Here is a 13,763-nt window from a genome sequence, read left to right on the forward strand (position 1 = left end):
AGCTAATTTGTTCTCTGTCTCTACACCGTGACCCAGATAAACTCTTTAAAAAGAGAAAAATCTCAGGCGTGAAAAAAGAAATTTAGGTTTAAAATATCCAAAGTGAATCAGATTAAACGAGACACATGGCTCAGAATGTAAATTAATTTATGCATCTTTTGTTGATGAAAATTCATTTTAGTTTATTAGTTTCCGTTAGAGTTTCACATCCTATAAACATCATTATTCTGGAGATGGGAACTTTCTTAAATATTCCTCCTACTGCAGAGTTTCTTTTTTAGATGCCTGATCACATCAGGGGTCCTTGGGAGAGAACAGCGGGAAGTCCAGGGGAAGGGCTTCATTTAAAGTGGAATTGCGCACAGCACAGACTAATCAAGTAAGCTCCAACGGGGCAGATTCATTTTGCCCTGAGATTCCATTCAGATCCTTGTGCTCCAATACTACTGAACATGGGGTATCCCGTCCCATAGAGGTGCACACAAAACAGAGACAAGTTCTCTGTTTAAGAGGCATTTTTATTAAGCATTGTATATCGTCATCCCCCCCCCCACCACCACCCCGGAAAAAAAAAAAAGAAGCAACATAATAATTCATTCCTGCTTTTTGCAGTGATAAGATATTCATTTTCAGTGCAATTTATCATGGTGTCCCAGCAAGGACATCACTTCTACAGTTGCTCACGCCAAGTGCACTGGTGGAACACACCTCCAGCTGCTCACGCCAAGTGCACTAGTGGAACACACCTCCAGCTGCTCACGCCAAGTGCACTAGTGGAACACACCTTCAGCTGCTCAAGCCAAGTGCACTACTGGAACACACCTCCAACTGCTCACGCCAAGTGCACTGGTGGAACACACCTCCAACTGCTCACCCCAAGTGCACTGGAGTAACACACCTTCAACTGTTCACCCCAAGTGCACTGGTGGAACACACCTCCAGCTGCTCACGCCAAGTGCACTAGTGGAACACACCTCCAGCTGCTCACGCCAAGTGCACTAGTGGAACACACCTCCAGCTGCTCAAGCCAAGTGCACTACTGGAACACACCTCCAACTGCTCACGCCAAGTGCACTGGTGGAACACACCTCCAGCTGCTCACCCCAAGTGCACTGGAGTAACACACCTCCAACTGTTCACCCCAAGTGCACTGGTGGAACACACCTCCAGCTGCTCACGCCAAGTGCACTGGTGGAACACACCTCCAGCTGCTCACGCCAAGTGCACTGGTGGAACACACCTTCAGCTGCTCACGCCGAGTGCACTGGTGGAACACACCTCCAGATGCTCATGCCAAGTGCACTGGTGGAACACACCTCCAGCTGCTCACGCCAAGTGCACTGGTGGAACACACCTCCAGATGCTCACCCCAAGTGCACTGGTGGAACACACCTCCAGATGCTCATGCCAAGTGCACTGGTGGAACACACCTCCAGCTGCTCACGCCAAGTGCACTGGTGGAACACACCTCCAGATGCTCACCCCAAGTGCACTGGTGGAACACACCTCCAGATGCTCACCCCAAGTGCACTGGTGGAACACACCTCCAGCTGCTCACGCCAAGTGCACTAGTGGAACACACCTCCAGCTGCTCACGCCAAGTGCACTAGTGGAACACACCTCCAGCTGCTCACGCCAAGTGCACTGGTGCAACACACCTCCAGATGCTCACCCCAAGTGCACTGGTGGAACACACCTCCAGCTGCTCAAGCCAAGTGCACTGGTGGAGCACACCTCCAACTGCTCACGCCAAGTGCACTGGTGGAACACACCACGAGCTGCTCACGCCGAGTGCACTGGTGGAACACACCTCCAGATGCTCACGCCAAGTGCACTAGTGGAACACACCTCCAGCTGCTCACGCCAAGTGCACTGGTGCAACACACCTCCAGATGCTCACCCCAAGTGCACTGGTGGAACACACCTCTAGCTGCTCACGCCAAGTGCACTGGTGGAACACACCTCCAGCTGCTCACGCCAAGTGCACTAGTGGAACACACCTCCAGCTGCTCAAGCCAAGTGCACTACTGGAACACCTCCAACTGCTCACGCCAAGTGCACTGGTCGAACACACCTCCAGATGCTCATGCCAAGTGCACTGGTGGAACACACCTCCAGCTGCTCACGCCAAGTGCACTAGTGGAACACACCTCCAGCTGCTCACGCCAAGTGCACTAGTGGAACACACCTCCAACTGCTCACCCCAAGTGCACTGGAACACCTCCAGCTGCTCACGCCAAGTGCACTGGTGGAACACACCTCCAGCTGCTCACGCCAAGTGCACTGGTGGAACACACCTCCAGCTGCTCACGCCGGGTGCACTGGTGGAACACACCTCCAGATGCTCATGCCAAGTGCACTAGTGGAACACACCTCCAGCTGCTCACGCCAAGTGCACTGGTGGAACACACCTCCAGATGCTCAGGCCAAGTGCACTGGTGGAACACACCTCCAGATGCTCACCCCCAGTGCACTGGTGGAACACACCTCCAGATGCTCACCCCAAGTGCACTGGTGGAACACACCTCCAGATGCTCATGCCAAGTGCACTAGTGGAACACACCTCCAGATGCTCATACCAAGTGCACTAGTGGAATACACCTCCAGCTGCTCATGCCATGTGCGCTGGTGGAATACACCTCCAGATGCTCATACCAAGTGCACTGGTAGAACACTATAAGTGCACTGAACACACAATCAGTTTATCGCCCCATGTGCATTGGAACATACCTTGAGCTGCTCACCCCAAGTGTATTGGAACAAACCCCCAGCTCCTCGCCCGAAGTGCACTGTAATACATCTCCAGCTACTCACGCCAAATGCACTGAAACTCACCTCCAGTTATAGTACATAACCCGAGTGCACCGGAACATACCTCCAGCTCCCCCCCCCCTCCCACCCCCAAGTGAACTGATAGAACACACCAGCAGCTGCTCACCACACATGCACTTTAACAACTCCAGCTGCTCACCCCAAGTACACTGGAACACCTCCAGCTGCTCACCCCAAGTGCACTGGAGCACCTCTAGCTGCTCACCCCAAGTACACTGGAACACCTCCAGCTGCTCACCCCAAGTGCACTGGAGCACCTCTAGCTGCTCACCCCACATGCACTGGAACACCTCCAGCTGCTCACCCCAAGTGCACTGGAACACCTCCAGCTGCTCACCCAACATGCACTGGAACACCTCCAGCTGCTCACCCCAAGTGCACTGAAATACCTCCAGCTGCTCACCCCAAGTACACTGGAACACCTCCAGCTGCTCACCCCAAGTGCACTGGAGCACCTCTAGCTGCTCACCCCACATGCACTGGAACACCTCCAGCTGCTCACCCCAAGTACACTGGAACACCTCTAGCTGCTCACCCCACATGCACTGGAACACCTCCAGCTGCTCACCCCAAGTGCACTGGAACACCTCCAGCTGCTCACCCCAAGTGCACTGGAACACCTCCAGCTGCTCACCCCAAGTGCACTGGAACACCTCCAGCTGCTCACCTTAAGTTTACTGAAGCATTCCTCCAGCCGTTCACCAATCTAACAGTTCAACCCAAGTCCCTTCAAACACAGTATGCCTCTCCCCCACTAAATATATTACAACATACAGCATTGAATTTGATTGGAATACCAGTCAGGGGAAATTGTTGGTACTTTAATCAGAACATGAATATAGTGTCACTGCATACCATTTCTTAATGATGACTCAGTGAACTATAGCAACCAATCAGATTCTTGTTTCATTATCTAATTAGCACTTGATCTGTCAAAGCTAATTTATTATTGGTTGTTCCGGATTCGCGGAAATTAGCAATAACCCTTTTACTCTATATTGGACGAACAAAACAATTGCTTCGTACACAGTATACCATATATATCGTAAGTAATAATTACTTTGTGTTAATAAACATGGAACCTGTTTGTAATCCATCCATGGAGATATTCTGGATAAAAGCAGTGTTACTAAACAATGACTCATTATGTTGTACGACTCCCGTATTTTGGAAAATAAAGACAAAACTCAGGCGCTATGCCCAGGAGTATAGCTGCTCTGATAAATGTGTTTCTTCTCTCCAGTGACTGGGACTCTGATAAACCACAAATCTCAAATGCTAACAGAACAAGAAGAATCTAGATGGCTAGAAAAACAAATGATAAGATAAATGATACTACCCTTAAAGCATCTAACAAAAACACTATACAAGCATATTGGAGCAAACTATGGGGGTCATTTCGAGTTGATCGCTAGCTGCCGTTGTTCGCACCACAGCGATTAGTTAAAAAAATGGCAATTCTGCGCATGCGTATGGGGCGCAGTGCGCGTCATACTTTCACAAAAGCCGGTGCAGTTTCACACAAGGGGCAATATTTACTAATATTCGTGTTTTGGCCGTTTTGAAGGGTGTTTGAACTCGAATGGTATCGGGTGCATTTTACTGCAACTTTTTGAATCCTGATACGATCATTCACTAAGCTGCCGAGTTTTGCACAATCGTTTTTTTCCAATGTCGATGTGATTCGTAATATCAGGCAGTGTTTTACGGGAGTGATGAGTAAAACACTGCCTGAAAAAACACAAGGAATCCCGGCCGGATCTGTGAGATCCGTGCAGGGCTTCATTGTGTACCTTAAAAAGTTGATTAAAGTCTTTAAAAATCTGAAAAAAATTGCGTGGGGTCCCCCATACTAAGCATAACCAGCCTCGGGCTCTTTGAGCCAGTCCTGGTTGAAAAAATATGGGGGGGAAAATGACAGGGGTTCCCCCATATTTAATCAACCAGCACCGGGCTCTGCACCTGGTCCTGGTTCCAAAAATACGGGGGACAAAAAGCGTAGGGGTCCCCCGTATTTTTAAAACCAGCACCGGGCTCCACTAGCCAGGTACATAATGCCACAGCCGGGGGACACTTTTATACTGGTACCTGCGGCCCTGGCATTACATACCCAACTAGTCACCCCTGGCCGGGGTACCCTGGAGGAGTGGGGACCCCTTCAATCAAGGGGTCCCCCCCCTCCAGCCACCCAAGGGCCAGGGATGAAGCCAGAGGCTGTCCCCCCCATCCAAGGGCGGCGGATGGGGGGCTGATAGCCTTGTGAAAAATTGTGAATATTGTTTTTAGTAGCAGTACTACAAGTCCCAGCAAGCCTCCCCCGCAAGCTGGTACTTGGAGAACCACAAGTACCAGCATGCGGAGGAAAACCGGGCCCGCTGGTACCTGTAGTACTACTACTAAAAGAATACCCCAATAAAAACAGGACACACACACCGTGACAGTACAACTTTATTACATACATGCACACCAACATACACACATACTTACCTATGTTCCCACGAGGCTCGGTCCTCTTCTCCATGTAGAATCCTAGGGGTACCTGTGTAAAAAATTATACTCACATAATCCAGTGAAGAATCCGGCCTTTGAATAATCCACGTACTTGGCAAAAAAATAAAACGGAAACCTGACCACGCACTGAAAGGGGTCCCATGTTTACACATGGGACCCCTTTCCCCGACTGCCAGGACCCCCTCTGACTCCTGTCAAAGAGGGTCCCTTTAGCCAATCAGGGAGCGCCACGTCGTGGCACCCTCCTGATTGGCTGTGTGCTCCTGTAGTGTCTGTCAGGCAGCACACGGCAGTGATACATTGTAGCGCCTATGCGCTCCATTGTAGCCAATGGTGGGAACTTTGCGGTCAGCGGTTGACCGAAAGTAACCTCACCGCTGACCGCAAAGTTCCCACTTCTCTCTCTCTATCTGTCCTCCTCTTCTTCTCCCTCTTTAGCGATCCCATCTTTTTCTGATCTTCATTCTCCTCCTCTTACTCCTTCTCTATCTTCTTCCTCATCTGTATGTTTCCCTTATCAAAACGTCATGCTATTGTATAGACTATCCTTAGCATTACCTTTTTTCTTTTCATCTTTACTATTGTACTTTTTGAGATGTCATGGCCTTTTCTCCTCTGTGTGCCTTTTTCCTTCTATACTGTTATACATGTTTTGGTTGTGGACTAGGGGGGTAATTCAGAGTTGATCGTAGCAGCCATTTTGTTAGCAGTTGGGCAAAACCATGGGGGTAATTCCAAGTTGATCGCAGCAGGAATTTTTTTAGCAGTTGGGCAAAAGCATGTGCACTGCAGGGGACAGATATAACATTTGCAGAGAGAGTTAGATTTGGGTGGGTTATATTGTTTCTGTGCAGAGTAAATACTGGCTGCTTTATCTTTACACTGCAATTTAGATTTCAGTTTGAACACACCCCACCCAAATCTAACTCTCTCTGCACATGTTACATCGCCCCCCCCCCCCCCCCCCCCTGCAGTGCACATGGTTTTGCCCAACTGCTAACAAATGTGCTGCTACGATCTGGTCTGAATTAGACTCTATGTTATGAAATTGTTACTTTATGCAGTGGGTGCCGAGAGAGGTTGGGGAGAGAGAGTACAAATTTCCCGGGCCCAGGTCTGATGGAAGGGCCCAATGAGGGCCTAGTGGGGATCCTGGGCCCCCTCCCCCTACTTGGCAGCAGTAGCTGCAGCTCTTCTCCACAGCTCACTGTGCTGGGCTGCAGTGTGGCCATGGAGGCGCTTAAAATAAAATAAAAATCAGATTTTTTTTCTAAGGGTGCATGACCACGCCTCCTGTCATTAGGCCACGCCCTCTAAAAAGTATCTGGGCCCAGCCAGGCTTTCCACTGCCTTGATTGTATGATTATCAGGAGTATCTGTGTTTCCATCAGGAGGTGGTATGTGATGACAACTACGGGAAAAAGTGTTCGGAGACTGTAGATGTGTGTTATGATGACAGACTCGAGGTTTCATTTTTTAGTAAACATTTCACATCTGTGAATTTGGACGCTGATGCCTTCAAACTTCGCATTAGCCCATAGTGTCAACTTTTTATACATCAATTTGGGTGACTTCACTCATTCCAAATGAAGCGAGAGCATGGCAGTTTTAATGCAGGTATATAATACCATGAAACGCGTTAGTAGTTGAACTGTGGTACAGTTTAAGAGCACGGTAAGCGTCAAAACTGTGTCTTGTTTTGATTTCCTTTAGTAGAACATAAAATTGGAACTGGATTATTGTTGGTAGAAACATGATATATTCTGTTAACGAATCTCCTGTTGTTCTCCAGGTGATTCTCTAGTGGACAGATGAGAAGAAAAGGATGACTAGCTGGGCCAACCACTTTCTCAACGTTCTCATCTTGCTTCCCATAGTGGTGTCTGCAAAAGGTAAATTTTCATCTGCATGGTAATAAATATTAGTAATATTAGTAAAGTCTTGCTAATTACAGGGGTCATTTACATAGCTGTGCGTCACCACTTGACTGCCCAACCAAGATTCATCATTCCGATTTCATCAGGGCTTTATAGAGACCCTTTATAGAAGTCATGGAACCCATTACAGGTCATTATAGGGAATAATGCACGCCCTACTGTAAATCAGTACAGAGAAGTATAAATCAAACTGGAGAACTGTGACCTTTATCTAGTCACTGACCTCAATGGGGTCCCAGGAAAACAACTTTTTGGGGTTCCAGAATAATGGTTCAATTAAGATAGTAGAACATTGGTACAATCTGGGGTCCCAGATTAAAAGAAAGTTGACAATGTTTGTGCACCAGAGACGTAAATACTACTGGATTTATTATGCATGTATAATAACCCTGAGATGGTGATTACAGAAGAGGTACAGTATTACCATGAGATTTGTTCAGTAGGCTTCTACATGCAAAAGGCAGTGTTATCACCAGCGGTAACCCTTTGTTGTGTAGTGCAAGGCGAATCAAAGTTCTATCACTTTTCAACATTTAATAAATCTGCTCCACCCAGGAGTTACTTGTCATGTTGTGGTGGTGTTATCAGAATAAAGGGCCCATTTACCAATCAGCTTCCAACTGTCATTTTTCAAACAGATGACAGTTAGGAGCTGAACACATGACAGTTGGAAGCACCATATATCATACACAATAGGGGGAATTCAAATGTTTGAAAAGTCGGTTGGGTGTCTATTTTTTCCTGTCTTAGATAGGAAAAAAAAGACACCCAACTGACTTTTCAAACAACTGAATATCCCCCAATGAGTTTTATCATTCACAACGATTCTGGTTGCGCGTATAGCGGTTGCAATTCCATCTGCTTTCAGCGATCAGAAGCCCATGTGAACATCAGCCTGTATTCAGAGTGAGTGACATCTATGCATCAGCAACGTCCCCAGCCCCACTCTTTGTGAGGGTAGCTACTGACTCATATTTTAGCATTTGTACCAGCCGCATCTGGTTATGGACCAATAGGTCGGCATGGATTAGGTCAACAGTCAATGAATCGACCACTATTGGTCAACATTGACATGGTCGACAGAGGAAAAAGGTTGATACATTAAAATGGTCGACGCGGCACAGGTCGACGCATAAAAAGGTCGACCAATAGTGGTCGATCTATTGACTGTCGATTTAATCCATGTTGACCTACCATCCGGATACCGCCTCATCCTTGGTCCCACTGAAATTGGGCAGATCTCTGCATACACTCTACATACACCGGCGTCGTTACCTTGACAGCTGGGATCCAACAGCCAGCAAAATCAGGGTCGGACTGGCCCACAGGGGTACAGGGGAAACCACCAGTAGGCTCCACTGCTTGAAGGCACACTCCTTCCTCTAGGTATCAGGTTCCAGACTGTGCACTTGTATTATACATGGTAGATATGTTGCATTACACTGCACAAGACTATTGTGCATTTTAAGCCTCTGTGGAGGCTGGCCACACCCCCTTTGTAGGCTGGCCACACCCCTAAGTATGGGCCCCTATTACTGCATTCCCCCGGTGGGCCCTTCATACCCCAGTCCGACACTGGGCAAAATTAATGCCTCCCGTATGTATATATTAAGCTACCTAGATCCACTGGGCACACTGCAATTTAAGAACACACAGTACATGGAGCAGTATACGGTGGTGCACTGACTTCAGGTAAAGTGTTATGTGCACAGTGAAGCCCCCTCCCACCATTTAGCAGAACCAAGTTTGAACCCTTGCAGCTTAGGAGAATCTCAGCCATTCCTGGTCCCGTAGCTCCTAGAATATGAACGTATACCGCTCCAGGTAAGGGCTGACAATGCAGCTTGCCTAATTAATTATGTTCTGAACCTCTACAGCAGTTTATATCCAACCTTCGCTGTGAGTCTCGGAGGATATTGGAACTGTGGGATTCGGGGGGAGTGAGTTTCTTGCAAACAAAGCCCTGAATTCCCAAGGTTATGCTAGATGGGTTTTGATGTTTTTTTTTTTCTTTTTGATATCTATATAAGGTATTTTCCATTAACTCTTTCAGAAAGCAGCTGTTCCACAACAACACCCATTACTGCTTGTGGCACGGTCAGAGCACAGATACACAGGAGGGTTATGTGGGGGTTGAGAGAGGGATTGATATCTTAGTTGCTTGCAATTCTGAATGCGGACAGATTCCCCCTCCCCCTTTTTTGCAAGAATTTGCTTGCGCCGCGGCCTGCACCTGCGGTTTAGAGCAATTACGGTAGATTTGGAAACGGCTGCATTTCAGCCACATGTCACATAGGGCTGAATGGGCATAACCGGGTATTCGCACACAGAAAAAGTGTCCCGTGGGCATGAAGACAGAGCTGTGGGCTGTTGTGAGCTGTGTGAATCCAGTGATCTGTCCGCTACCAGATGAATCTTCTGCGCCATGGATGTGGCTGGCACAAATAAGGATACTGCAATAGTGACGCAGCAGTTCTCATAAGTGGAGGGCTGGGGGGGCAGTGCAGTCACATAGATCCGGTCACCGAATACAGGTGGATGCTCACGTGGGATTTACAATCACCGAAAGTGGTCGGAATTGCAAAAGCACTATGTGGAACTGGTGGTGCACTTTTTCTCCCCCCGAGTAAAGTGCACCACCTACAGTGTTCCAGTTGGGAGTCCATGAACTGACTTCACTGGCAGAGGATTCCTATTGGAGGCAGTATTTGCTAATGGGAAATTGTTCCTGTGCCTATCCATCAGCCCTGCTCAGCTTCTAGGGGCTGCAGTTAATGCAGTCCTACTCCCAGAAGTCTGTGAGTGTGGGCCTTCAGGTGTCCCACGAAACTGGCAGTCTGGAACACTAACAGTCAGGTCTGCAATACAGTACAAAAGGGTAGGACCTACCACTGCGAGAGTAAGTGGTTCCCTACTGAGCGATTAGTACACTATTCAGGCTGAATAGCCTTCTAGACAGTTGTTGGACCCACTGCCAGGTGACCAGCTGTGGGAGAAGGTTCCTTTGAGCGTCTAAAAAAGGTCAGTGAGAGGTCCCCTGTACAGACGAGATCCCTGGTCTATTTTTTACTCCGTCATCTCCAAATTTGACTCTCCCGGCATTCTGCGTTCTGTAATAATCATTCACATAGAGAAACGTCTTCTGTTTTTCTTTTCAACAATCTCTTGAGGTTTTTTTCTTGTATTTTTTTTATGATTATAACTTTTTGATAAGCTGCCCAGTCATTTGGAAATCTTGTGCGCTATAAACTGTTTTCAGGAGCCCCAAGTCATGAAACTGTCGAAAATAACTTAAGATGCTGCATAAAACATTGGAAGCTAATGTAGTATGAAGTCATATTGTATCATAAGCTTCACATGGGGAGATTTTCGAAGATAAAGAGCGGTGACCTCAGTACAAAAATAGCCGTGTACCGAGTTATGGTTTTCATGGAAAGCAAAGGGGAGCTGGGATATATATATATATATATATATATATGTAGGTTAATGTCTTATTAAGTCACACAGAAGAAATATTCTCTTTTCTCTTGTGTGAATCATTTAATTGGCTGGCTCATAATTAAAATAAAAATGATTCTCCTTTCTCACTGCTAAAATTAATTCAGTGGCTGCCGTCTGCTAGGCTTTGCACATTTCCCATTTGGATAATACGGAGCGCAGGCTTGTCAGAAAATACTCAGAAACAAAGCCAGCGTGTTCCGATGATGCTCGTAAAGTGATGTCTTTTGTCCCTTTCCTTAGAAAGAACTGGCAGAAAATTGCTCTTTTATCAGGCTTTCATTTTTAGAGCTAAAACCTTCCAGCAATTTTCGGAGACTTCTAATTAGCACACTCAAAGCCCTCCCCCAGTGAGTGGCAGCTGGAGCTCCGACTGTCAGCCAATAGGATTTGCGAAAGGGTTTACGGAACAGAAAATAACCCTCCACCGTAAATAAAAGACCATAACAGTAAAACTAAAAGGTTCACATTTCCCTGATGTAAAATAGAATGTCTCACAATCTAAAATTTAGGATATAATCGTTATCTATGGAATTGTGGGTGAAGAAATGCAAATTAATCCCCAATTTTAGCTTCTAGATAATTATTCACCATAGTCTTCAGTGTTTTCCTAACCTCATTAACAGAGGAGTTTAGTGGTCTGACAAGAAACTCATGCACACAGGGGGAAATGTATCAAACATTCCAAAGAGTAGAGAAGGCATCCAATGTAACCAATAAGCTTCTACCGATTTATTTTATGGAATGCGTTTGATAAATGCTAGCTATAGGAAAAGCTTCTTTTTTTTAGTTGCTATAGGCAATTTCTCCAATTGACCTCTTTCGAAGGCTTGATACTGTACATCTCCCCCCTAACTGTAAGTATACTGTGATATACAATTATAGCCAGATACTACTTTAGCTTTATACAAGTGGGGTCCATGTACCCATATATAGCTGTCTCAAGCGGGTGTGATACAATGTACCGGCGATCGGGATGCTGAGCGGTCACATGACCGACACCCAGTGGCGTCACACGGGGGGGTGCGGCCCGCATCCAGGTGTCACCCACATTAACATTATGTGCCGCACTCGGCTTATGACACTGTGTAGGAGCCGCAACAGAAGTTACGGCACTCCCTGGGAGCCTGGGGGGCAGCCCCACCTCCAAAACCCGCCGGAGTGCCAAAAACACGGGGGACGGATGCAAAGCCCCGCCCCTCCGCAAAACCCTGTCTCTTTCCCGTGAAACCCTGCCCCTTTTCCTAGTGCCGCACCGGGTGTACTTAAAGTAAGTGATGCCTCTGCCGACACCGGCATCCCGACAATTAGAATGCCGACGGGGGATGGGGGTCATTATTTTACCTGTCCCCATCCTAACCCGCCTGGGGTGGCATCTAGGGCTAGGACTTGGGGGTTGGCAGCTAGAGCTATTCCCCCACCTAGTGCCTAACACTACCCACCCCCCCTCCCCAAGCCCTAACCCTAACAGTCACCCTGATATTTACCATCGGGATGTGTTCTGGCGACGGGAATCCCAGTGGTTTGGAGATTCCGGTGTCTGTACAGACTGGACCGCCGCGTCCCATATACTATCCTGTCTTAAGCTTATTACAGCTCATCAGTGCAAGCCATCTAGCAATTTTATTGTGCTTTACTGGGTGGATATAAGATCCATTTACATATCCACAGTTTCTTTTATGCAAGAATTGTATCCCATAGTTTATTCTTCTTGTGGAAGTGCTATTGTATGACAAGGGCATGCGACTACTTTGTCTGCTGTAGGCTATTACTATGTGATAGTGAGAGATAAGTCTCCAACAGCCACTCTCCAAGGTTGCGTGCATCCGATGTTTATATGCCATACGGAATGGGGTTTTTAAATTCTCTTGACATGAAGGTTAATCCTTTAAGGCAAAGAGGACAATTTGGCACAAGAGGTACTTGACTAGAAAACGACAACCTATCATTACGCTGTCACGGATTTCCACGCTCTGCGAAAAACGCATTGTAAAGGTCATATCACAGACGAAGTGTGTCTAAAATAAGACTTACTTGTAGCAGCCTTACACGCTGTGATGTAATGAACAGATACCCTTGTATCTCACAGGTATAACTGTATTAGAGGTAATAAAAGTTGTATTTCCGTAAGATTCCTGATATTTTGCAGGAACAGACCTATAAACTTGTAAATCTGTTAGCCCATAGCTCCTCTTTTACAGAGTCTATTGGAATTTGGTTATTGGTAGTGGACTAGCTTATCCTGAGATCCACTGGATGGGAACCAATCAGCATACCAGCGTTCAGGATGCCGGCGACGGGTGCAGTGGGGGGAGGGGGGGGTTGGATTGTGGTAAAGAAGGGTTAGGGTGATGAAGGAGAACGGCTAACACACTTACCAACAAGGTTTCGTGATTCTGCGCATCTAAATACCGCTGTCGGTATTCTGACTGCTGTCATTCCGACCGCAAGAATCCCGATACCATCCCGTAGATTTCTCCTTTACTAGCTAATATGGAGATGTTACCCATAGCAACCTATCAGATTCTACTTAGCAATTATCTTGAACCTTCTAGAAGATATTATCGAGAATCTGATTGGTTGCTATTGGCAACATCTCCACTTTGTCTCTCTCAAAGGTGAGGAAGCTATTAGGGGTATGGTGGGTTTGGCTCTTGCCTTGTGTACTGGATGGGGAAGAGAAGAAGCAGAGTGCACAGAGCAGCGACTAAACTGGTGAACACATGGGACATGTATGTGTGTGTTGGAATGTCCTGTGTGTACATGTATGTCTGCATGTGTAAAAGTGTGCGTGTTTATCTGTGCGATATAGCCATGCTTGTTGGTACAATTTATGTGTCACAACTGAGGGCTGGAGCTGACGGGAGGAAGCCTCAGTTGCAGGGGCTGAGGTATACTTAAACCTGGGCGGTAGTATGGGACTTTAGGACATGCAGTATCCCAGCTCGAAGGCGTGACCACAACAACAAGACTTAAGTTAAAAGT

At 47.1% G+C, this 13,763-nt stretch overlaps 1 protein-coding gene across 3 annotated transcripts in view; it reads left to right on the top strand.

Moving 5' to 3' along the window:
• Positions 1-13,763, top strand: part of SHISAL1 (shisa like 1) — a 203,201-nt gene that overhangs the window by 121,803 nt on the left and 67,635 nt on the right. For all 3 annotated transcript variants that reach the window (XM_063928912.1, XM_063928913.1, XM_063928911.1), the window contains exon 2: positions 7,136-7,235. In XM_063928912.1, the coding sequence (XP_063784982.1) occupies positions 7,169-7,235 (67 nt within the window). In that variant the 5' untranslated portion in view covers positions 7,136-7,168. The remainder of the gene's footprint in view (positions 1-7,135; positions 7,236-13,763) is intronic.

The sequence above is a fragment of the Pseudophryne corroboree genome, chromosome 6 (assembly GCF_028390025.1).
Source record: "Pseudophryne corroboree isolate aPseCor3 chromosome 6, aPseCor3.hap2, whole genome shotgun sequence".
Classification (NCBI taxonomy): domain Eukaryota; kingdom Metazoa; phylum Chordata; class Amphibia; order Anura; family Myobatrachidae; genus Pseudophryne; species Pseudophryne corroboree.